Genomic DNA, 23,043 nt, shown 5'->3' on the forward strand with positions numbered 1-23,043 from the left:
CAAGACAACCGCATACCACCCCCAGAGTAACGGCTTAACAGAAAGGCTGAACAAAACGCTGGCGGACATGATTTCTATGTACGTGGATGTGCAGCATAAAACGTGGGACGAAATCCTGCCATACGTAACGTTTGCGTACAACACCGCAACCCAGGAAACGACAAGGTTCGCACCCTTCCGCCTCGTTTACGGTAGAGACGTGCAAACCATGCTAGACGATATGATTCCTTGTGACATCGACCAGCACGAGCTACTAACTCCCGATGTCGACGATTACATTCAGCGTGCAGAGGAAGCACGTCAATTAGCTCGCGTGCACATAAGATCGCAGCAATGTGAAGACGCCCGAAGGTACAATATCCACCACCGACAAGTCTCCTACCAACCTGGCGACCAAGTGTGGGTTTGGACTCCTGTTAGACGGCGAGGTCTGAGCGAAAAACTTCTGAGCAAGTACTTCGGACCCTACAAAGTATTACGGCGGTTGAACGAGGTCAATTATGAAGTTATTCCAGACGGAGGCTCGGCAACGACACAGCGCCGCTCACCACGAACAGAGATTGTGCATGTCGTCCGCCTAAAACCTTATATTACGCGGTGATACTCGTCTTATTATGCCCGGGCAGCAAACATTTTCGTTTTTTTTACATTGCCCGTTGGGTCTCGAACGAACTGTGAACTCTGTAATGGTTTTTTTTTCTCTTATGACCAACCTCAGACAATTTTTTTTTGCACTTGCATATGCCCTGTGCACTATAGCTACCGTTTCTCTTTTTTTCCCCTTACCGACCCTGCTGTCCCCTTGTGTATGAGCATCGGGTCGATGCTCTAATGGGAGGGGGAATAATGCCATCTGGAGTTGTGAGCCGGCAAGCCCTAGCGAGCCGAAAAGGGCAAGGAGAACGAAGAAGAAGTGTGGTTAGCTCGTTTCGAAGATACACGCTCGTGTCTTTCTGCCCCGCTGTTCCTGTCCCTTCTCTACGGCTCTTGGTACGTGACAATATATATATATATATATATATATATATATATATATATATATATATATATATATATATATATATATATACGAAGGCCTGACGTATAGGGGAAGTTGTTAGACCGCATTGTAGTGTATATGTGAAGAAATAGGAGTGGGTGAAAAGATAACTTGCCATGGGCAAGAACCGAACCTGCGACCTTCGAATAATGTGTTCGATGCTCTACCACAAAGCTACCATGGCGGCTATTCTCCCAGCAACTTTATTGGGTATATATGTGAATTCAAACGCAGGAGAGTCAGTCAGCGCCATCTGTAGCTGTGGTGGCGAGTTTGGTACACTATTTTATGAGCCTGAGTGGCGTCACGTCGCACATATTACGAGCTGGCAGCTCGTAATAAGGGCTCGTAATGAATGGCAGTATAGTATACCGATTCGTGTGGTTGGCGGCAATGTAAATCGAAAGCATGTCACCGAGTGTGTGGTTATAGCGTTCGGTGGGGCCATTCGTCTGCGGGTGGTAAGCAGTAGTTTTGCGGTGCACAGAATAAAACTCTGTTAGAATGGCTTCGATGACTTACGACAAGAAGACACGGCCTCGATCACTGAGAAGCTCTTGGAGTGGTCCATGGCGCAGTATGAATTCATGCAGCAGGAAGGACGCGACATTGTGTGCAGTAGCCGCAGGGAGAGCGGCGATTTCGGCGCATAGCGTTCAATAGTCGACAGCAACAATAGCCCAGCGGTTACCAGCCGATGTCAGAGGAAGTGGTCCATACAATTCGATAACTACGCGCCCAAAGAGATGGTGAGGGCAAGGTGACGGTTGCACACCGGCACGCGACATGTGTGCTGACATTTTGCGGCGTTGGCAAGTGAGGCAAGCGCGAACAATTTGCTGCACGTAGCGGTACATCTAGTGCCAGAAGTAGCGTTGCCGAGCACGGTGGTAAATTTTGAATACCCCAGAGTGCGCGCATTGCGGATCAAAGTGGAAAGATTCACATATTTCCGACCACAGACTGTGGGGTATCACGAGTAACCACTGCCGGCAAACAGGGTCGTAATTGCGTCGGTGTAGGAGGCCGTCACGGATGTCGAAATGGTGAGCACGACGACGAAAGGCATGCGTCGATGGTGTTGCGGACGGATTAGAGAGCAAGTCATTCAGCGGGGTGATCCAATCATCCTTTCGCTGCTTGTTAGCGAGGACTTAAACATCGATGGCAGCAACAGCAATTGAGGTTACTAAGCAGGCCACGTCGTTTTCACGCAGAGAGGAGCGCGAGAGGGCCTCGGCGTCAGCATGCTGGCGTTCGTTGCGGTACAGCACGCGAATGTCGTAGTCTTGTAAGCGAAGTGCCCAACGGGTGGGATAACCTAAGGGATTCTTCCATGATGACAGCCAACATAGTGCATATGGTCGGCGACGACATCAAATGGGCTACCATACAAATAAGGAAGAAACTTTCAAGAGGCCAGACGATCACAAGGCACTCTTTCTCCATGACGGTGTAGTTTGTCTCGGCTCTCGTGAGCGTACGGCTAGCATATGCTATGATATATTCAGGGAATCGGGGTTTGCGCTGCGCCAAGACAGCGCTGAGGCCTGAACCACTGGAGTCCGTTGGGGCTATAGGGTCGTTTGGCATAAAGTGGGAAGAGACGTCAACTAATGGCGGAGCTTTGCGAACGCGTCGTCGCACTCGGACGACCACGAATTGAGCAGCCCGTTACTTCCAAGGAGCCTCGTCAGCGGTGATAGGATTGTGGCAAAATTTCGTATGAAGCTTCGGAAGTATGAACGCAGGCCCACGAAACTACGCAGTTTTTGACGAACGCAGGCCTGTGGAATTTGGCCACGGCCCGAAGCTTGGCCGGATCAGGAAGAAATATTCAATGCATTGAATCGGAAGAAAACGAGGATTGTTCTTGCCTTTCAGTCATCTCAGGTGAATCCATAAGGGGACTGGTAATATTTTTGTATATATTGAGATATGAAAAAAAGACAATCAGATTTCTTTCCGTCAGTTATGCAGAATGGTACACAGTTGTACTATATACTGAGGCATGCGAATGATGAGTTCACATGAGCTTAAAAGAGAAAATAAAACGCGACTGCTATAAAACTACAATGCATTTATCGAACCAGTACCACGGCCCTACAGAGCCCTGTGAAAACAGTGCGCCGATATATTCGTTGTAATTTTCACCCTCTTGAACCCGTGAAAGTTGGCGAGAAGCACGAATGCAAGCTGATTCGCATAACAACGTGAATTCGCGTGCTTCCTAATACGAGCGCTCGTTCAGCGCCAGCATCTCCTGGATGGATGAATAGATGGATGGATTGATATGGCTGTACCCTTCGGATCCGGCGCTGGCTAACGCCACCAAGCCGTGATACTCAGTGAAATAAAAACTAGATTTATCTATTTTTCACCTTTAAATATTGAGGTTGAGGACTGGAACTTTGCAATAAGGGTTTATTTTCAATTGTGCCTTGACTTTAGCCACCAAACAGATAACCTACTTCTAGTTATTCCTACCCGCCTAAAGTCTATTTTGACCTCCCTGTGGCTAAACCCCAGTTTTTTAAAAAACTCTTCGCCATCATCCTGAATTCTTTGGTGGAGCCCTTTACAGAACAATATCAAGTGTTCCGCAGTTTTCTCCTCCTCTCCACACGCACTGCATACCATGTCTACCCCTTCGCATTTGGCCCAATATGTGTTGGTTCACAATGCTTGCGTCCTCGCCTCAAACAATAGAGAACTACCCCTAGTATTATCATAGATCCTTTCCTTTGCAATTTCCTGCTTAAAAGTTCGATAGATCTCTAGTATGGACTTCTTAGTCATGCCAATCCTCCACATATCGGTCTCAACTTCCTTCACCTTCTTCTTAACCGATAGTTCTTTTTGGCTTGGCCTCCTGCTGTTTTCTAAGTATTCCCCCGTCAATTTTCTGGTTCTCTTTCTCTATTTTATATCAACATTTTTTATGTACAAGCAGCTGAAAACATTCTTAGCCCAACGAATATCCCGCATTTCTTTCATTCCCTTCTCAAATTTATCTTGCTGCTAGCTTCTCTCCCTCAAATGATGTTCGTCCCTTATCACCTTGTACTCCCTGACTTCGTGTATTCCCGTGAACTCCTAAGGCAAGTCTACATATTTCACGTTGCTTAAGTTATAATTTTGCTTGAACTTCTGATCTCATGCACAAGATCGCATTGCCGAATGTCAGAAACCATGACCCCTTTCCATATTCCTCTCACAAGATCATACCTATTGTAATTCTACAGTGCTCTATTTTTTATCACTGCTGCATTCCTGTTACCTTTAGTTGTCACGTATATTTCATGTTCCCTTCATTCTTTCATTCTTTATTTCCTAGAAGTCTTTTACAACCAGTTGGGGGTCCCTCAAGCGAAAAGCGGTTGAAAAACCACTTGGGAGTGCCTGAGTCACCACGTACATGGCAGCAGTTTCAAAATTGGGTGCTCTTAAAAATTGCTGTAATGTAAGTAGGCAATTAGAACAAACAATTAGACGAATATTCTACAAATACAACAGTATAACAAATAGACACAGACCAAACTAATAACTATGCATCTGCACTCATGAATACACTGAACAGTATCAAAATAAACACGACAGAGACTGAAAAAAATGCGACACAACGACTAATGATAACATATCATGATAAAAAGAAAGGTACTAGGCCAGGGTGAAGAAATATTTTCGCATTTCTCTTTTTGTGAACACCAAATCTGAGGCACTGCAGAAAATAATTCGTGCGAGAACGAGGAACGAGCCACCTGTCTATGCTACAGATTCGGGAATCTGTGTGTCGAGGACTTATGTTTGATAAGTCTTTAAGAATTGTTCAGAAGTTCGCCTTCGCAAAGATGTAGTTGTTAGTGAGTCGAAAATTGTACATGTGTTACAGGCTGATTATTTTGTAGTGGTGGAACAAAGTAGCAGCGGAAGTACTGCGTGGGACATTTGCAATGTAGCGCAGTGCCCTTTTTTGCAACAAGTGAATAGTTTTTGCGTTGCCTAAGATTGTGGTACCCCAGACAAAAAGGCAGTAGCTTATGTGCGCGAAAAGAAAGCATGGCAGATTGGCACTTTAGCCTTTTCCGGAAGAAAGTGCCGACCCCGTGAAAATACTCCAGCAGCACGTGATAATGATTTAGTCAATGATTCCACATGACATGACCATGTCATATGAGCAGGAAAAGTTACACCTAGAAATTAATGTTTCTCCACTACTTCTACGGGTCTTCCCTCAAGCGTTAACGATTGGTGAAGATTAGTTTCCGTGCCCCTGGATCTGAAAAAGACAGCTTTCGTTTTTTTTTCGCATTGATTGGCAGGCCGTTAGTAGTAGACCACCGCAGTACGTCTGATAATACGTTTTGGGCTTTGTCAATAATCTCAGCAAAATTTTTTCCCGAAAAAGAATACTGGTGTCAACCACGTACAGTAGAAATTCAGCATCGTTATTTATGTCGACAATATCATTTTTGTAGGTACTCAATCCCATTGCTTATCCATACGTCAAGATATTTGTATTAATCTGTTACCTCTAGCGTGACCTCCTGTATTTTAAGCTCACTACCGTCATTATGGTTGAAAATCATGACTGCTGATTTTTCATTAGTCTACTCGCGCAGCGCCACCCTGCGGCAGCGGCGAGCGGATGTGGAGTGCATGCTTGACGGCTTGAAGAGAGCGTTCGCTCGGGCACTGGAAAAAAAATAGAGGACGCGCTGGCTCAACTTGCTTGCCATATTGCTCACAGATATGCTGGAGATTTCCAATGATACTTTCACTACTTGTTTCCCAGTAAAAAAGTAAAGCTTTATAAGATTTCGGATACATTCTCATCAAACATCTTCCTTGATGACCTCCCTTGTCAGGTGGAGCCGTTTACAGCGCCAAAAGTATGCACTGTTTTGAACTATACAAAAGACACGCTGGCCCGCCAAGAGAAAATGAGCTCTCGCGCGAACGCTTCCAGGACGAAACAGCGACTAGCGGTTACTTCACCCGCACCGCACTCTCAAAGCGCCATCCAGCTCTCCCCAGTGAAGACAATGGACCAGACCTCACAGATACGCCAGCTACAGCGCAGTAACAAGCAGCTAACCCGAACTACGAGTTCTTAGAAAAAGCGGTCGGCACCGCCTTATTATGTGGAGGAAGCCAGACAACATTGAATAAGTTGACATTATACACAGGTGGGGCACCCTTTTGCAGAATGAAGTGAGTTGAAGGGGAATGCAGCAGGCAAATTTTGCGATGAGTGTATCTATAGGCGTACTTTTAATTTTCTAAAAAATTATGGCCGGCTATTTGTGGGAGGTGTCCGACTTATACCAAGGCGTTATTATGGCAAGCGCGCAGAGTTGTTCATGATTCCTATGAAAACACCAGATGGTAGAAATGTCCATAGCCCTCCATTACGGCTCTCGTAGTCATATCGCGGTCTTCAGACGTGTACTCCAGATAAAATTATTTTAATCACCATTCAATTGCAAATCAAAGATAACGCGACATTAAAGGTTTTGAGGTACCGTGCTTGCCAGAGGCGTTACCAGAATTATTTTTAGTGGAGATGGGCGTTAAACCACCTTTTGAACACGTTGCTGTGTGCGTTTCTACGTGTTAAACGTGCTTATCTGTGGTACTTGGACGTTAGGATGTTTTTAATATGCCTTACTTGCCTTTCTGCAATGAAACAGCTCCATTTCTTCTTTATAATCCAGATCCAAGGGAGCATGGCGAGGCGATGCGATTTGCTACAAGTTTCCTCTATTCTTGCAAGGGCGAAATTCGACGCATGAACATTCCTTCAGTCGCATTAGAGGTGACGATATTATACAGTATGTAGCATAGCGTGTGATCTAGTGCTTGAGATGAATACCACTGCCAGAAATTATTTTCTTCTGTGAAGCATGAGGGAACACTTCTTGGAGACCTAAAAAACTATTTTTACTATTTGTACTCGGTAAAGTAGCTCCTCCCATCCGAATTTCTGAGTGGTGGTGTGGTGTTAGGGCACTCCTTCGGGCTGCAGGCCTCGTAGAGAACCACAATAGGTGCTTTAAAAGGTACTGAGATGCGAAACACACGCTGAATTGTTTGTATTGGGAACTCATCAGCCTTTGTGTACGAGCAAAAGCTTAGACCTCTTTATTTATTCATTCCTGTATTTATTTTGCTTTTTCAAAGCAGCTCTGTGCCAATCACTGCCATCATTTTCTTGCTTATTCACATTCAAGTGATTTTTAGAATAGATTGTTGCCGCCGCTTTACAGCCAGGTTACGTTTATTTCCAGTCATAAATATTAGTTTTAAATCGTCATCACTTTTCTAGCGCTCCTGGTCATATCTTGGCCGTGATCCAGTCCCTCGAATTACTGAATGAATGATCAAAATTTGATTTCAATACTTATATGGCCTCGGTCATTTTTTTGTGGGTATTGAGTACGTCTGTATATATTACGGCTTACCTTTGGTCCGAACAAACTGCTCCGCACATCTATAACTACCTTATAACGTCAGCAGGATCTTTGTACAATATTTGTTTTTGCTGTAAGCGCAAATATTCTGCCGGAAAGAGAGTACTTTTGCAAACGTGGTGTAATGCGTTCATGTAATTTTGGAATAGCTGAAAAACAAAGCCTGCAGGAGGCATTTCACGTCCCCTGAATTAGTGACTCTGATAGCCTCTTTAAGAACAGACGAAAGGCTAAATACGAGGATTCTTATATATAGACAGAGCAATAACACTAAACTGCATGTTCTTCCATTATTCAGAACCTCCACAGGGCTTGTACTGCATTTCGCATGTGCTATGCTGTCATGGACGACAACATAAACGTAAGTATGAACACCCGACTCATAAAGGCAAACCTTCCTTACGTAGAACCGAAACACATGAATCATTCCGGAAAGAAAAGCATCCTAGCTTAAACGTAATAAAATAGAAGTTGGACGTCACTTTTAAAGCGCACATCAACGTCCGGTGGAAACGCTAACTTATGGGAGTAAAATGACACGCTCCCAATTACTATAGTGCGGATACTGTAAGCAGACGGCTAAATCGCAGCGTTGGTCATGACTCATAAGTGTGGCTTGCCTTCTGATAAAGAAAATAGTGTTGCAGATTAAAGAAAACCAAAAAAGCCTCTATGCAACTGGCGTGGGTTTGATACAAATTAACACCTCGGTCTGGTTAAATTTACATGAGAGTAATCGTTTGATGGTCGTAGACGCGTTAATTACAAATGCTTTGAATATTAACGTACGGGCTTGCTCTGCTTACGCCTAGTAGTGCGCATGATAGAACTAAGAAGATGAAATTGTTATTATAGTTAATGCCAAGGAGAGAACCTCCTTTAACAAAGGCACGGAGATGAATCCTATACCTATTCGATGGTTGCTCTGGCGCGAAAGCGGTAAAAGCGGAAACGTCGACGCCGCGCCATGGCCACCAGCCTCTGAATAGGTGAGCCCGAACTCACCGCCCCAGAGACGAATTCTTTTTCAGAGACATGCACTGCCCCACAACAGACGATGGAAACATTTTCGGGCGCCCCTGTTCGACAAAAAGCGAGGTTTAAAGTTCAGTTACAAATTACGGTCAGTTACAAATTCATTTACAAATTAACGATAGTACAACCTCTTTGTAGAAATTGGTGCTGGTATGAGAACTTGACGTAGAGCTCGTCGCCCAACTTCAAGGGAGTGTTGTAGGCAGCAGCGCTACAAACACTATTGTCCTCAAATATTTACATCCTCTTTATTTTTTTATTGGCATATTTGTTAACATGGATGCTTAACGAGTCATTTTTATGAGTTTAATGTTCGATCCCATTGGTGTGCTATTTTATCAAATATCTGAGAGGCTAATTTACAGTCATAGTGCATGTATCGGCAACCAACCCTTTCGTAGGTAATCCGCGTATGGTTCTTTTTGGACCCACCTTCGCCGCTATCCCCCACTAATCCTGAAAGTGCCCATTTCTTTACCGATTACTTTGCTGTTTCCTCTTGGGTATTGCGTGACCGAGGTAATTCGTGCGTGTAAGCAAACCTTTATTCTCTAGTTATATTGGCCCATTTACCGGCCCCAAGACGTTCCGAATATTTTAGCGTGCGAGCAGAATAAATTAGCCTATGTGCTATGTCATTGCTGAAGTCATCTTTAGGAAACCTCAGCACTCTTTTTTCTCGGTTTTTCTTCTTCAGCGTTCAGCATTGAGCATTTTTTCACTTGTAGTTCAAGCACCTTTATGACGATAGAAGTGAATAAAAATAAAGGAAAAACAGCAACAGAAAATAATATAAGACAGAAAGAAAAGCCAAGAGAGCTGTTTGAGCACCTTTATGACGATAGAGGTAAACATAAATAAAGAAAACGAAACAGGAAAAGCGAGAAAGTGAGGAAGAAAAACGAAAACATAAGAGAAAAAGAAAATAAAGGCTGCACTGCCCCGCACTTCAGTAGATTGCACCATTCTGATGAACCAACCAAGCAGCCAACCGACTCCCGGCTTCGCACGACCAGTGAAAGCTGACTGCAGTTTGTTAAAACAAAAGTGTTTTATACCGGAGATCAACCAGACGAAAGTGACGTGTTTAACGTCGATAAAATGTCAAACTAAGGTCGACAAAAATGTTGAAAATAAGGTCGAAAAAACGTCGAAAAAACGTCTAAAATACACACGTGACCAGAAAGCAAAAGAAAGTAGAAGTTCTGACAAAGGGGAGTCAAAATCATGACTTTCCGGTCCGCGACAGCAGAGGTCCGGTATGCTAGCCACTTCGTAATTGCCACATTTTTTTCTTCATTGTGGCATATAACATTGAAACAACAGCAAGCACACTCCGTCTACGTGGAGTGTGATTTCTATTGTTTAAATGTTACGAGCTGCAATGTTTGAATGTTTGTTTAAATGTTACATGCTGCAATGGTAAATGTTTGTTTTTACATGCTGCAATGTTTGTTGTTTGTTTAAATGTTACTTGCTGTTGTTGAACAAAACTCTATGCCATGGTTTCAAGGAAGAAATGAGCCATTTGCCACACATACCTAAAATTATTTCAGATGGCATAATTCACCATAGCATTTAGAAGTTCATCATTGTAGCAAAGTGTTTATAAAACTCTTGCAGCGCGCACATATATTCAATGAAATAAATACGAACTGTCCGAGCGTGTAAATCACAATGTGTGACTGCCATGCGGCTTCACCATATGCTGTGCAAGCCAAGAAAAAAGAACATATCGTATTTTAAAAGGCCAGGTTCTATTGCTAAAAATCGAATGTCATGTGGAGTGAGAGGTAAAACTTTTCTTAGTGTTTTACGTAGAACACCCAAAACAAAATGCGCCCCGTGGGGGTGTCAGCACAAGCAGGCGTTTTGTGCGTAGCGACACCACGGAGCCGAACTATCAAGGGGTTTTGATCTCCTCCCTAGTATAGCCGAGCGTGCCGGAGCCGTGTCCGGAGAAAAGAGGATTTTGGAGGTTGAGCCAACGCTGGGTGATTGGACCTTTAAGGCCCCCCCCCGCCCACAGAAGTAACACACTCCTTTGACCCCGGCTTCACGTAGATGGAACCCCTGGGCTGACACACCCAGGGGAAATCGGCAGTCGCCTTTTTCTTTCTCACCCTACACATTCGTCTTTATCTCTCGCTTTTCACCTTTCCTTTCTTCTACTTTCTTCCATTTACTTCCAAACTTCCTGGCGGCTAGGGTTAACCCTGAGCAAGTAGCCTACCTTGGTCTAGGCGCATTAGGTTAAAGTTGCGTTGTACGGCTGGCGTGTGCAGGTTTTAGCATATGCAAGCTTGTAGCGTCCCCTCGTTGGGCTTCGTGGTGGCTGGCCGCCAACGCTTCTGAAGAAAATGAAACAGGCATGCATAAAGCTGTTCCTCTCTTAAATGATCGTACCGCCTTGAAGCGCGTACGCAACGATGACTTTGGTTTTTCAACCATTCAAATGAAAACTTCTTCCATTTCCATGCCATACATAGTGAAAAAAGTGGCAAGCAAGGTAGAACTGTAACTCCCTTTGTAGTAGCCAGGTGTCTTATAGAAACTCTTGTGGCCGGGTACAAAGTTACCAAAATGGTCAGTGGAGACCGCCTCCTCGAAGTTAGAGAAAAAGAACAGTTTGATAAGCAACACAATCTTTCAAATTTTGGTGACACTCCGATCATTCTAACACCTCAGTACATAGATAAATGAACACAACTCGTGGAGTGGTACCTGACGCTGATTTGCTTTGCCTGACCGAGGAAGAACTTCTGGAGAGGTAGATGAGTCAGAATGTGACCAATTGACAAAGAATCATCATCAGAAGAGACAACAAGGAAACACCAACAAAACGCCAAATACTCACGTTTGCTTCCAGTTATCTGCCAAATGCTATTCAAACAGGGTACACGAAGACCTCTCTCAGGCCGTACATACCTAACTCTCGTCGTTGCTTCCAATGCCAGAAGTATGGCCATGGCAATAAAAGCTGTCGTGGTCGCCAGACGTGTGCACAATGTGGAGTCCTAGGCCACGTGTCTGAGAACTGCAAACAACCATCACACTATGTAAACTGTGAAGGAAGCTATGGCGCATATTCACGCTGCTGTGCATAGTGGAAGAAAGAAAAAGAGATAATTATGTTGAAGGTGAAGGAGAAAATTTCATTTAAGGAATCACGGCGAAGAGTCTCACCATTCTGTGAAACTACATACGCTGGTGTGGCGCGTCAAGGGGCACCGCCGCACCACCCCTCGCCACTCCTTCGGCCCGCGCATACCGAGCCGGTGGTTGTGGCACCTGCCCTAAAGGCGGCTGTAGTCCAGAATACACCGAATACCCCTGAACAGAGACCGGAGACTTCAAGGTTCTCAGGCCTAAAGGCCTCACGTCACGAGGCGAGGCCCTAAATTTGAACCAACAGCTCACACGTGTGGGCATTCAGTGCCTCCAAAGAGGTAATGGATACGTCTGTACCCTTGGTGTCGAAAGAGTGGCGTGGCTCCTTAGAGCGCGCCGCTCCAGGAAGCCACGCCACAAAATGCGGGCATTATTATTCGAGCGCCGTTGAAACAACTATATAATAGTAGACTAGCAGGTTATAGCTAGCGCTACCAATGGCGAGCAGTTGAACGAGAGCGCAGACACGCACTCCAATTGGAGAGCCGCTATCTGGGTATGTCCGGAGTAAAGTAGGCCGTATTCTAGGGGCGAAGCTCTTTAAACCGCCACCCGTTCGTCCCTCGTTGTAGTACGTAACATGCCTTATGCTTTGACCTGCAAGGTTGTGCCGGTGGGACATTTCTCATGTACGTTGTTCACCAATAAAAAGTTCGCAGCGTGTGCGTTAACTAAAAGCCGAACTCTCCTCTCTTTCATTCCGCATTAGCCGCCATCGGCATGTACATTGAGCCCTATCTGACAAAAAAGGGTTGCTACGTTATACTCGCTGGGCGTAACCTCCTTGGATTTAGAAAGCTTTAGCGAGTGTTGGGCCGCGGTGCCATGAAAACAGTGAACTATTATATACTATGAACTCGAGGTGGTTAAGGGTGGGAAGTAGACACGAAGCGCAAGCCGTACGAAAGTGTACGTGTGGCACCTCTCGTTTAGTCCTTGGAACGTCCGCTGGGTGGTGGTGCTTCTATATGCGGAATAAATGATGAAAACATGTGAAATGGTAGTACTTGGAGATGGACTAGATGGACGAACGCAAACACAGACAGATGCATGGACGGACGCACGAATGGCTGCATGGATGGATGGACGCATCGACGGACGCAGGGGTGGATGCATGGACGAACGCAAGGACGGGTGCACGGATGGATGTGCGGATGCACGAACAGACGCAGGCACGGACGGTTGGATGGACGCATGGACGGTCACACAGACGGACGCATGGACGGACGGAAGCAAGAACGAATGAACGGATGGATGCTGCGCCCCACTCTCCATCATTCATCCCGTGGATATGCGACCTATTTTTTTTACCCCCGCCCGACTGGCCCTACGCTCACGCAAGCCGGTCACCCGACGAGACGCGCTGAGCATCTAGTTTGACGCGGGCACTCTCTTCGGCCATAAGCGATGGACATCCAAGTGAACGGGGAGAATATCTCTCCCGAAGAGTTTCTGGAGGGTTTGGATTTGTGCACCATAAGATCTAAGACTCAAGTTAACCACGCAAACGCGTAGAGCAAAAGCCAGAATGGAGCCCGCTCCTGCACCAGCGAAAGAGCGGACTGCAACCGACAGCCCTCGTATTGACAACCGCGTAACACCAAGCAGCAAGTCATCAGAAACAGCAAAATTGCACTACTCCCACGGATTGATTTCAAGACCGTGACGAGGAGGCCTTTACGTGGCCACCACTACAACCGTGCGCCTCGCATCGGCGATTTATCACACGGCCAACATACCGTTGCACGAAGCAAGAGAGGACACGGATTGCTCCTACAACCATCAAAACATCTTCATCGTGAGCACAACCGATGCCTCTTACGCCGATAAGTACAGACAGCTTCATGCCATCACCATCGGCGACTGCCATCACGAGGTTAGTGCGTAAGAGATGGCCCCCGACTATACGGTTTGGAAGGAGACGCCAAGTCCAATCGCACCAACATCGTTAACGTGCATAACCCTCACGCCCAGGCAGCCAAAAGGCTCAGCAACACCACAATCATCTTCAGGGCGTTTGAAGGACGATGCGTCCCCACTTACGTTAGGTACGGTGGCGCTCTTCTTCTCTGCACCCTGTATCGCAAGCAAGTCGACATGTGTCACTGCTGCGGGAGACTTGGTCCCCGCATGGACGTGTGCCCGAATCCCAAGGACAAAGTGTGTCGTGGTTGTGACGCCCATAACCCAGACCCCAACCACCACTGTTCCCCCGTTGCAAGCTGTACGCGAGCGCACACATGACAGCGAACCTCACTGCCACGCAAGGTACAAGACGACCTACATCGTGACGAAGAGGCAATGGGAACGACGCAGGGCCACAGAGAAGGCAGAGGCCACTACCACAACATATCCTACCGGCAAGCCCCGCTCGAGATCCAGCACCCCCAGGTAAAGCCACTCTCAATCTCGTAGCCGCCCATCGAGACCCCGGAAGCAGCAGCAATGCTGGGCTTGGAGCCAAACACCTGGACGGACCCGAACGAAGGACGCCAAAGCTACTGATTCCGTGAGCTTTGCAGATGCGGTGAAAGGGAAACGCGCAACGAACGCGGATGCTGGCGGGAAAGCACACGATAGAGGTGGAGACAGCTCAGTTAACACGAATGACACAAACCATGCAAAAGCAAATGTAATGCATGCAGGCACAGAATAATGAAAAAGACGAACTTATACAAAAGCTCCACCCTGCCGCTCGCAGTGAGGCTGATCAAGAGTCATTGCAAGAAACACAGCAAGAACTTATAGAGGACGTTGAGGTCGAAGGTCTCATTACTGAACGCAGACCCGTTATTTCACCTAAAGGGGCCCTGCAACACTTTTTGAGCATAGTCAGAAAACGCTGCCGATCGGTAGTAGAGGGTCCCGACAACACGCGAGTCAAATATTAGAGCACAGCACGTGGCCTGGAATCCTCAATAAATGATCAAAGTCAGCAAAAAATAGCTTTCTCTCTTTTCGACAATTCAGGGAATATGCACAAAAATCACACGTAGCGAGCCCATCTATCAGCCATTGGCTGATTTGATCATGGCATGGTGGCTCGTTACAGCGAACACCGTGAGAGGCCACCACTTGTCCCCGCGTACTTGAGCGATCACACTGAAAAAGCCGCGCATTTGGAGAAAACAAAAAATTGGCAGATCCAACGTACAGAGAGAATCGAGGATATGTGAAGCACGAATGAGAAAGGTTGTTAAGTCACTTAAAGTCAGCGTAAGACTACGAGGTAGAGGTAAACGATGCCGCACATGATTTTCGTGTCATAGTTAACATATTTGGATGTATCGTTTACTTTCATCATCTATTATTATCCCGGGATACCAAATTTAGTGTATGTGGAGCTAGCGGAATGACTGCGAATACGCTGTGAGTGTGGTATGCTGTCATCTTCTCATATGACACGCGTGTCAGAATTATCCTGGTTGCACCATTCAAATACTTTCATCGTCCATTGACGTCACAAAATACCAAATTTTCTATATGTGGAGCCAGTGAAACGACCGCGAGCGCATCATGAAGGGCTCAATATGCTCCGACGTAAGGGTGACGTGCGCGCACGCTGGGCGCCGCGACGCAACGCGAGCGAAATGCGACGCCAGGCGCGGCTGGCGCGACCAGCGTCCGTCGGCCTGACCCGGTGGCAACCGGCAGAAAATGCAGCATGCTGCATTTCGCGCTGACCACGTTACCCTTCGAACACTGCGTCTCCCTCTTTTGGTGATGGCGGGATGCCGGAGGCGCTGAAACGCACAAGCGTCAAAGCAACGCAGCACGGCGCGCGCGAGTATATGGCAAGACTGGTGCCTGGCATGGCAACGCCGGCGTGATCCGACAAAATGAACGCAGTTGAGCATGTGCACCGCGTCAGGTCGAAATGTATTGGTGCCCTGGCTCCGGCATGTAATCATGTTCTCACACGACACGCATCTCATGATTATCACGTTTGCACCAGTCACATACCTTCCTCATCCATTGACGTCATGGAATGCCAAATTTGGCATATGAAAAGCTAGCGAAACGGCCGCGAGCGCATCATGAGTGTGGCATGTAGTCATGTTGTTACCCGACGTGCATGTCGTGATTATCAGGTTTGTATGCGTTATTTACATAGCTATGTCGTCCGTACACGTCGCGTAATACCGAGTTTGGTACATGTGAAGCTATCGATACGGCCGCGAGCGCATCATGAGCGTAGCATGTAGTCATGTTGTTACATTACACGCATCCCATGTTTAGCATGTTTGCGCCAGTGTTATACCTTCGTCATCCATTCACGTCCACTAGTACCAAATTTGGTATAATTGAAGCTAGCGAAATGGCCACCAGATTCGTGGCATGTATCACGTTGCTCCATGACACGCATCTTACGATAACCATGTTTGGGAGATGATTTACACTCCAATCAAAAGTTTTGAAGAAGCCCGACGTTTGGAAACCGTCTTGGTTTCTTCCTCAGGGGTGACTGTAGAGGCTACGTAGCAGCGGCGTCTTAAAAGCACTCGCGAGGTGGATTGTGACCCACCCCCTCTCCCTAGTTTTGCCATGGAGAGCAAAACAAGAGAGAGAAGGGGGGTCACCGTATGCACTGGGGGAAGGGTTCCGAGAGAGCGGTTGATGGTATTGGCTGTCCACTGTATGTGCCATGACTCGAGTAACAACCTTCTCGTGAATAATTTGTGAAGCAATAAGCTATTCGAGTGAATTTATTCCAAAAGTGTATCAGGGCCTCTCTAACAGGGCAGTAAATCCCAAGCGTACGCATGCACCAGCAGGCGACGCCTGAGTGAAAGAACTCGAGGCTCGCTTGAGCAGTTTCGAGGAAACTATCACTGTGACCATTACGCGTACGAAACAGCAGAGCTTGGAGATAATTAATTTCAGGTTGTCCAGAATATAAGATGCTGAGATCGCGCTAGGGACGTCACATAGCGAAGCGGCGCCACACATGTGGCCATGACCAGATTCTCTTCGGAACAAAAACACAATATTTCAGTGGAACTGCAGAAGTTAAGAAAAGAAACAAGTGAAATTACAACAATACCTGAAAAAGATACCCGAACGCCCAGACGTCATCATACTGCAGGAAACAAACAGCCACATCAAACTTTCAGGTTGTCATTCTATAACAGGCAAGTCGGATAACCCAAACGTCACCTCACTGGTTAAGCGAAAGCTCACGGTTATCCAACACGACACCCAATTAAGTCAAGGATATTGAAAACATCCTTGTAGAGACAATTCCACTGCGTAAAATGTCTGACAGCATATTCGTACTAAACGTCTATATAACAGTTCACATGCCGCAAACTCCACTTCTACGTCCTCTTCAACTGAGCACTCGATATCGCCCAGGGGCAATAACTCTCGACTAGAGGCGACTTCAACACGGTGCATATGGCATGGGGTTACAAACACGGAAAGTCAGGCATTTGTGGAAAACGGCGTAACTCGCCGGCCTTGAGCTTGTCACTGACCCGGCAGAACCAACTAGGCAGGGCAACAGCATCAGCACCGGCACCATGCAGGGACCCTACTTTACGTGCAATACACGAAAGGTGACTTGAATAAACACCCTGCAAGACTTTCAGATTATATCTGCAAGACTCACAGATTATATTAATGAGTGTTGGGTGCGTTACCCCAGCATTGGGAAGAAGCACACATTACAATTATACCGAAACCTGACAAGAAATGGCTGCCGGAAAATCTGGGACCTATCTTCCTCACATTGTGGGTAGGTAAACTGATGGAGCATGCGTTTCTCAATAGACTACCAGAATACCTCGAGGACAACAACCTAATATTTCACACAATGATAGGGTTCAGAAGACATCTATTCACACAGGACGCCCTTATGGAACTGAAACATGTAATCATAGAAAATCCTGGGTGCTCAACGAGAGCCAACTTCGGTGTGGACCTGAAGAAGGCCTTCAAAAATGTTCGCCACGATGCCATATGGCGACAGACAGGATCTATGAATGTAGTGTACAACTACGTCCGGGACTTCTTTATGGGAAGACGCATGCGAGTTAGACAACTACTGGTTTTCTATCTCACTGTAATGCAAGTGCCGGCTTAAATATAATGCACGCCATTGAAATAATCTGAGCGCCAAGCTATTTAATCCTTGCGCCAAACATTTATTACAAGCGCCAACATAGTTAATTCGTGTGCCAACTCAATCAGGCCTCGTGCTAGTGAGTTTAATCCAAGTGCCACTGTGTTTAATCCGATTGCCAATGACTTTACTTCAGGTGCCAGTCAAGTTATTCCGTGCACCATAAACTCTTAGTTTGCCGCTTTATATAGAATAAATATCAGAATAATGCAAAGACGAAGTCACAGGAGGAACTTTTCTCTGTTCTATGCATGCTAGCGCTTAAGAAATGAAGTTCGCAGTGCTATTTCTCACTAAGGTTTTGGTGTCATAGCTTATAAATTAAAAAAACCTTCTGTAATAATTACATTTACGGGTACTAAATGTATTTGATTATAGAGTCCATTTTAGTCTATGATTCATCGCTGCTGCATTATTCCGGCTAATCATGTAGAGCATCGCATATCCACAGGTTCGTGTCGTCTGCTTAGCAGACGGCATTTAGATACTCATTCGCTGAGGCTTTCGCAGTCGTCTGCTCAACCCACTGAGAACAACAGTGACCGACAGATGATATTGATTCGTTCTTTAAATCAAAAATAACCACTCTAAAACTAAACTTGCATTTATATGGGTTCATGGGGAATTCAGCTTTTATGAAAGCATGGAAGGATAATATACTACGGTTTTCATGTAACAGATGACGCTTAGTGTTGCTGAAGCGCGTTTATTGAAACACGTGTGTTTTCGTAGAGGCATATTTGCAGACGGCGAGAGAGCTTTGCTTGAAGATGTCGCTGGACGCAAACGAGGACCACGCTTTAAGAATCCAGACGAACCTCGTTGAAAAAACAGCAGAGTATCGATGGTCGACAGGGCAAGGATTGGGAACGTCTACAGGCGTGACCGTGACATAAACCAAGTGGCCCACGCTCTAGACATCAACATAAACACAGCAAGATCGATTGCCATTACCGACAAAGAAGCATCAAAGCATGGTAGAGGTTCAAGAAGGAAGTTTGGAGATGACGTCGTGAGTACCTTGAGACAAATTGTCGACAAAAACTGTACATTTACATTAAATAAGGAATAAAGGAGGCCCTGGAGGACGAAATGCTAGGAGTAATAATCAGTGCAAGCACAGTCTATCGCTTGCAGGATGGCCACTGCTACTCGATAAAGCTAGTGTCACAGACGCCCACAGATTGCAACCATGACCATACCAAGCACAGCTGCATGCTGCACGTGCAATGGCTGCGGTCTGATGGACCGCGGGTTTGCCGTTTCTATTTGGACGAGACTAAATTCAATATCTGGTATTCCAGGAACTTCGGCAGGGCACCTCGAGGACAACCAGCTGTGCACATGACCACAATGACAAAGGGAGTGAACTTGAACCTCATAGCATGCCTGTCCGCAAACGGAGTCATTCACTGGACTGTGGTGGACAAAGCTAATTGGGTAGTTTTCAATGATTTCCTCAGCAATGTTTCAGACCACGTGAAACGTGATGAGCCAAACATTGAAGCTCTATTTCTTTTTAATAGCGCACCTGCTCACGCCCAAGCAGAAAAGGTGGCTTTGGCTAACTCCCTGCTTTCTGTTAAGTGCTTGCCAGCGTACAGTGCCTTCTTTTACCCCATAGAAAAAAACCTCAAAATTCAAGTCACACGTGAAGGCCTAGCTGAGCGAACGTCGTCATTTAGTTTTAGGGAAACTTCAAGGCATGACAAAAAAGAAGCACAGGCGCTCTTTGCTGCTGAATGCTGCTCACCAATCCATGCAGAAAATACAGCGCGTGAACTGCGCTGTCTTTGATCGGCACAATTTCTCTTTCGTGCCTGCCGCTTTGCGTGAAGATGACTTGTGAATGTTCGTCTCTGAGCCCTAGGAGACTGTTCTGTTTTAGTAAATACACTCATCTGCACCATTGTTGCATTTCTTGAGTAATTTAAGTAAGCAATCCCTCCCTATCATATATATATATATATATATATATATATATATATGTATATATATATATATATATATATATATATATATATATATATATATATTGCCACAGGCATGGAACGAGGTTTAGCCATGCCAATACGAGTATGCGCCATGGTGTGAAAAAAAGAAGAGGACTGTTGATGTGCTCGTGCTTTAACGTTCGGTACGGCTCGACGTCCAGTGCTGCTCCTGTGAACAGACGTTGTGGTCGTTCTGTAATCACGTTACATTTTCTGGTGGAGGTGCGGGGTAGTGTTGTATGCACTGCAATGAGCAGCAAGGTCCCGACACTAGTCGCGACTTGGAAGAACCAGACGACCTACGGCGTAGCAGGCGACAACTAGGCCTACCTCCTGAATTCGGACCATTTCCACAACTCGGCAATACTATGGATAGTGCGGGAACGCGAACGCAAGAGAAATCAATGCTGCTTCCTCCATGGTTCTTCAACGCCCCGCGAACCCCGAAGCCGTTCCACGGTGACCCTTACGAAGACGTCGACGACTGGCTTGCCGACTACATCCGTTACGGCAGCGTCAATGAGTGGAACGAGCAGCGAAAGCTTCGGTATGTCTACTTTTATCTCGAGGACTCTGCGCGCACTTGGTTCGAAAACCAATAGGCTACTATGACAACCTGTCCAGAGTTTTGCAAACAGTTGTGGAACACCTTCCGAAGCTCTGACCGAAAGGAGACGGCTCCTCAATTCCCGAAATCAGCGTCCGAACGAGAGTGTTGCCATGTTCGTTGAGGACACGTCGCGGCTGTTCGGGCGAGCTGACTCCTCAATGACGGAAGAGAACAAGGTGCGCCTCCTGATGCGGGGAGTGAAAGAGCAGCTGTTCGGTGGACTAGTGCGGAACCCTCCTAACACTGTAGAGGATTTCCTCCGCGAACCCACGACAATGGAGCAAATGCTAAGGCAGCGTTCGTATCAGTATGAGCGCCCTGGCAGTCTTTCGTTAGTGTCGTTGGCCCTGCCAACACCAGACGTCACGACTGTAAGAGACCTGACGGAGCTCGTGTGCAGTATAGTGCGCAAGGAGCTGCAAAAGTTGCACGTGGTGTCCTCTCCACCCCGTGTTGCTGCTCTAACAAATGTCGTTGGCGAAGAGGTCCAGCAGCTGGTGCACCCCATGACGACTCTGCGTGCAGCCGAGGTCCAACCCATGACGGCCCCGCGTCCAGCCGAAGCTCCGCTATTAACGTACGCGGAAGCAGTCCGTACTCCAGCACCGGCTGTTGGCTATCCACCCCGTCCGTCAACCCTGCAGACGGTGCCGTCATTCTACTCAGGACCACAGCAGTACGGCAACCCACCCCTTACACGGAAATCCAGTGTATGGCGTGCTCCCGACAACCGGCCTTTATGTTATCACTGTGGTGAACCAGGTCACGTCTACCGTGAGTGCGCATGCAGGCACATGGGTCTTCCTGGCTTTCGTCCGGATGCTCGCCGACCCAGAGATAGTGAGCGGGCCCGTGCTATCGCCGAATACTTGGCAAGCCAGCGATCCTCAACCCTTCCGCGTCGCCAATCCCGCTCACCGTCTCCACGGCGTTCCTCGTCACCTGGCCAACAATTCACCTTTGCGGACGTCCTTGCAGAAAGATCGCCTAGATGCACAAGCCCGCGCCGGGGAAACTAAGAACAGCGTCCTCTGGGGGTGAGGCCGCTGTTGATCGACCGTTACAGGACCTTCCTCCAATCTGCCTGCCGACAAACGACAACATCCTTTCACCGACGTGTGCCATCGACGACAAACGTGTCTCTGCTCGCATCTCTGTCCTTGTCGACAACCACCCGCGGACCGCTCTGGTAGATACAGGTTCCGGTTATTTGGTTATAAGCGCTGACCTCACTGCACAGCTAAGAAAGGTAATGACACCTTGGGGACGTGGAACCAACCTCCGGACTGCGGGAGGTCACATACTGACACCGCTGGGAATATGCACTGCCTGCTTCCGAATTCGTGAGTCGACATACATTGTTTCCTTCGTTGTATTGCGCGAATGCTCCCAAAACCTAATTCTCGGAATAGATTTTCTGCGCGAGCATGGAGCTATCATTAACCTTGGCGATTTGCTCCTAACGTTATCTAACGACCATACAGCCCTACAAAAGGATGCAGTTGCACAGAACACAACACTTCGAATAGCTGACGACACCATCGCACTTCCTCTGCGAGCCAGTATATTGGTAACTGTGGAGAGCGACTGTGACAACAGGACTTATGGCATCGCGGAAACTAACCTCTCGGTGCTCTTGGCTCGGCAGATTTGGGTCGCACGCGCTATCGTCCAACTGAAACATCGGAGAACTCAGCCTCTGATCACGAATTTTGGTGGCCAGTACCAACACTTGGCAAAGCGAACAGCGATCGCGAACTTTGAAGCCATTGATGACGAACAATGTTCCACTATCACTCCGATTGCCACTGCTGCTGAAGTCGACAATGCATTAGCCAGTAAAGTTGACGTGAAATTCGAGATATCATCTGCGTAGCAGCAGCATCTGCTGCTACGCAGAGGATAGCTACGCATGATTTTACGTACGTATAGTGACTGCTTTGCTTCCACATTCATAATCAAGCAGACCCCAACTGTGAAGCACTGCATTATAATGCACGCGACCGAATGGCCTATACGACAGCACGCCTACCGCGTGTCGCAAAAGAAGAGGCAATACGTTTTCAAGTGAAACATGCTCGACGACGACGTCATGCAACCCTCGTACAGTCTATGGGCGTCACACGTCGTACTTGTTGAAAAGAAACACGGCACTCTTCTATTTTGCGTTGATTACCGGAAACTGAACAAAGTGACGAAGAGTGACGTCTACCCTCTCCCACGCATAGATGATTCTCTGGATCGACTTCGACTTGCTCGATAATTTTCATCAATGGATTTACGCAGCGGCTACTGGCAGATAGAAGTAGATGAAGGTGACAGGGAAAATACAGCATTCATAACTACTGATGGCCTCTACGAATTCAAAGTTTCACCATTTGGTTTGTGCTCTTCACCAAAACGTTCTCTAGGATGATGGACATTGTCCTGTCTAGTCTGAAGGGAGAATCCTGCCTCGTGTATTTAGATGACGTCGTTGTTTTTTCCAAAACATTTGAGCAACATTTACAACGATATCAGTCCGTCTTCGTCGCTATTCGATCCGCAGGCCTATGGGTTAAACCGCACAAGGGTCATTTCGGCCACGAAGAACTGAA

General features: G+C 46.8%; 1 protein-coding gene across 1 annotated transcript in view; it reads left to right on the forward strand.

Moving 5' to 3' along the window:
• LOC142803444 (uncharacterized) overlaps window positions 1-23,043 on the forward strand; it is a 104,472-nt gene that overhangs the window by 27,161 nt on the left and 54,268 nt on the right. The window contains exons 2-3 of the mRNA XM_075888563.1: window positions 6,757-6,857; window positions 7,811-7,873. Coding sequence (XP_075744678.1) covers window positions 6,757-6,857; window positions 7,811-7,873 — 164 coding nt within the window. The remainder of the gene's footprint in view (window positions 1-6,756; window positions 6,858-7,810; window positions 7,874-23,043) is intronic.

Source organism: Rhipicephalus microplus, chromosome 3 (genome assembly GCF_043290135.1).
Source record: "Rhipicephalus microplus isolate Deutch F79 chromosome 3, USDA_Rmic, whole genome shotgun sequence".
Classification (NCBI taxonomy): domain Eukaryota; kingdom Metazoa; phylum Arthropoda; class Arachnida; order Ixodida; family Ixodidae; genus Rhipicephalus; species Rhipicephalus microplus.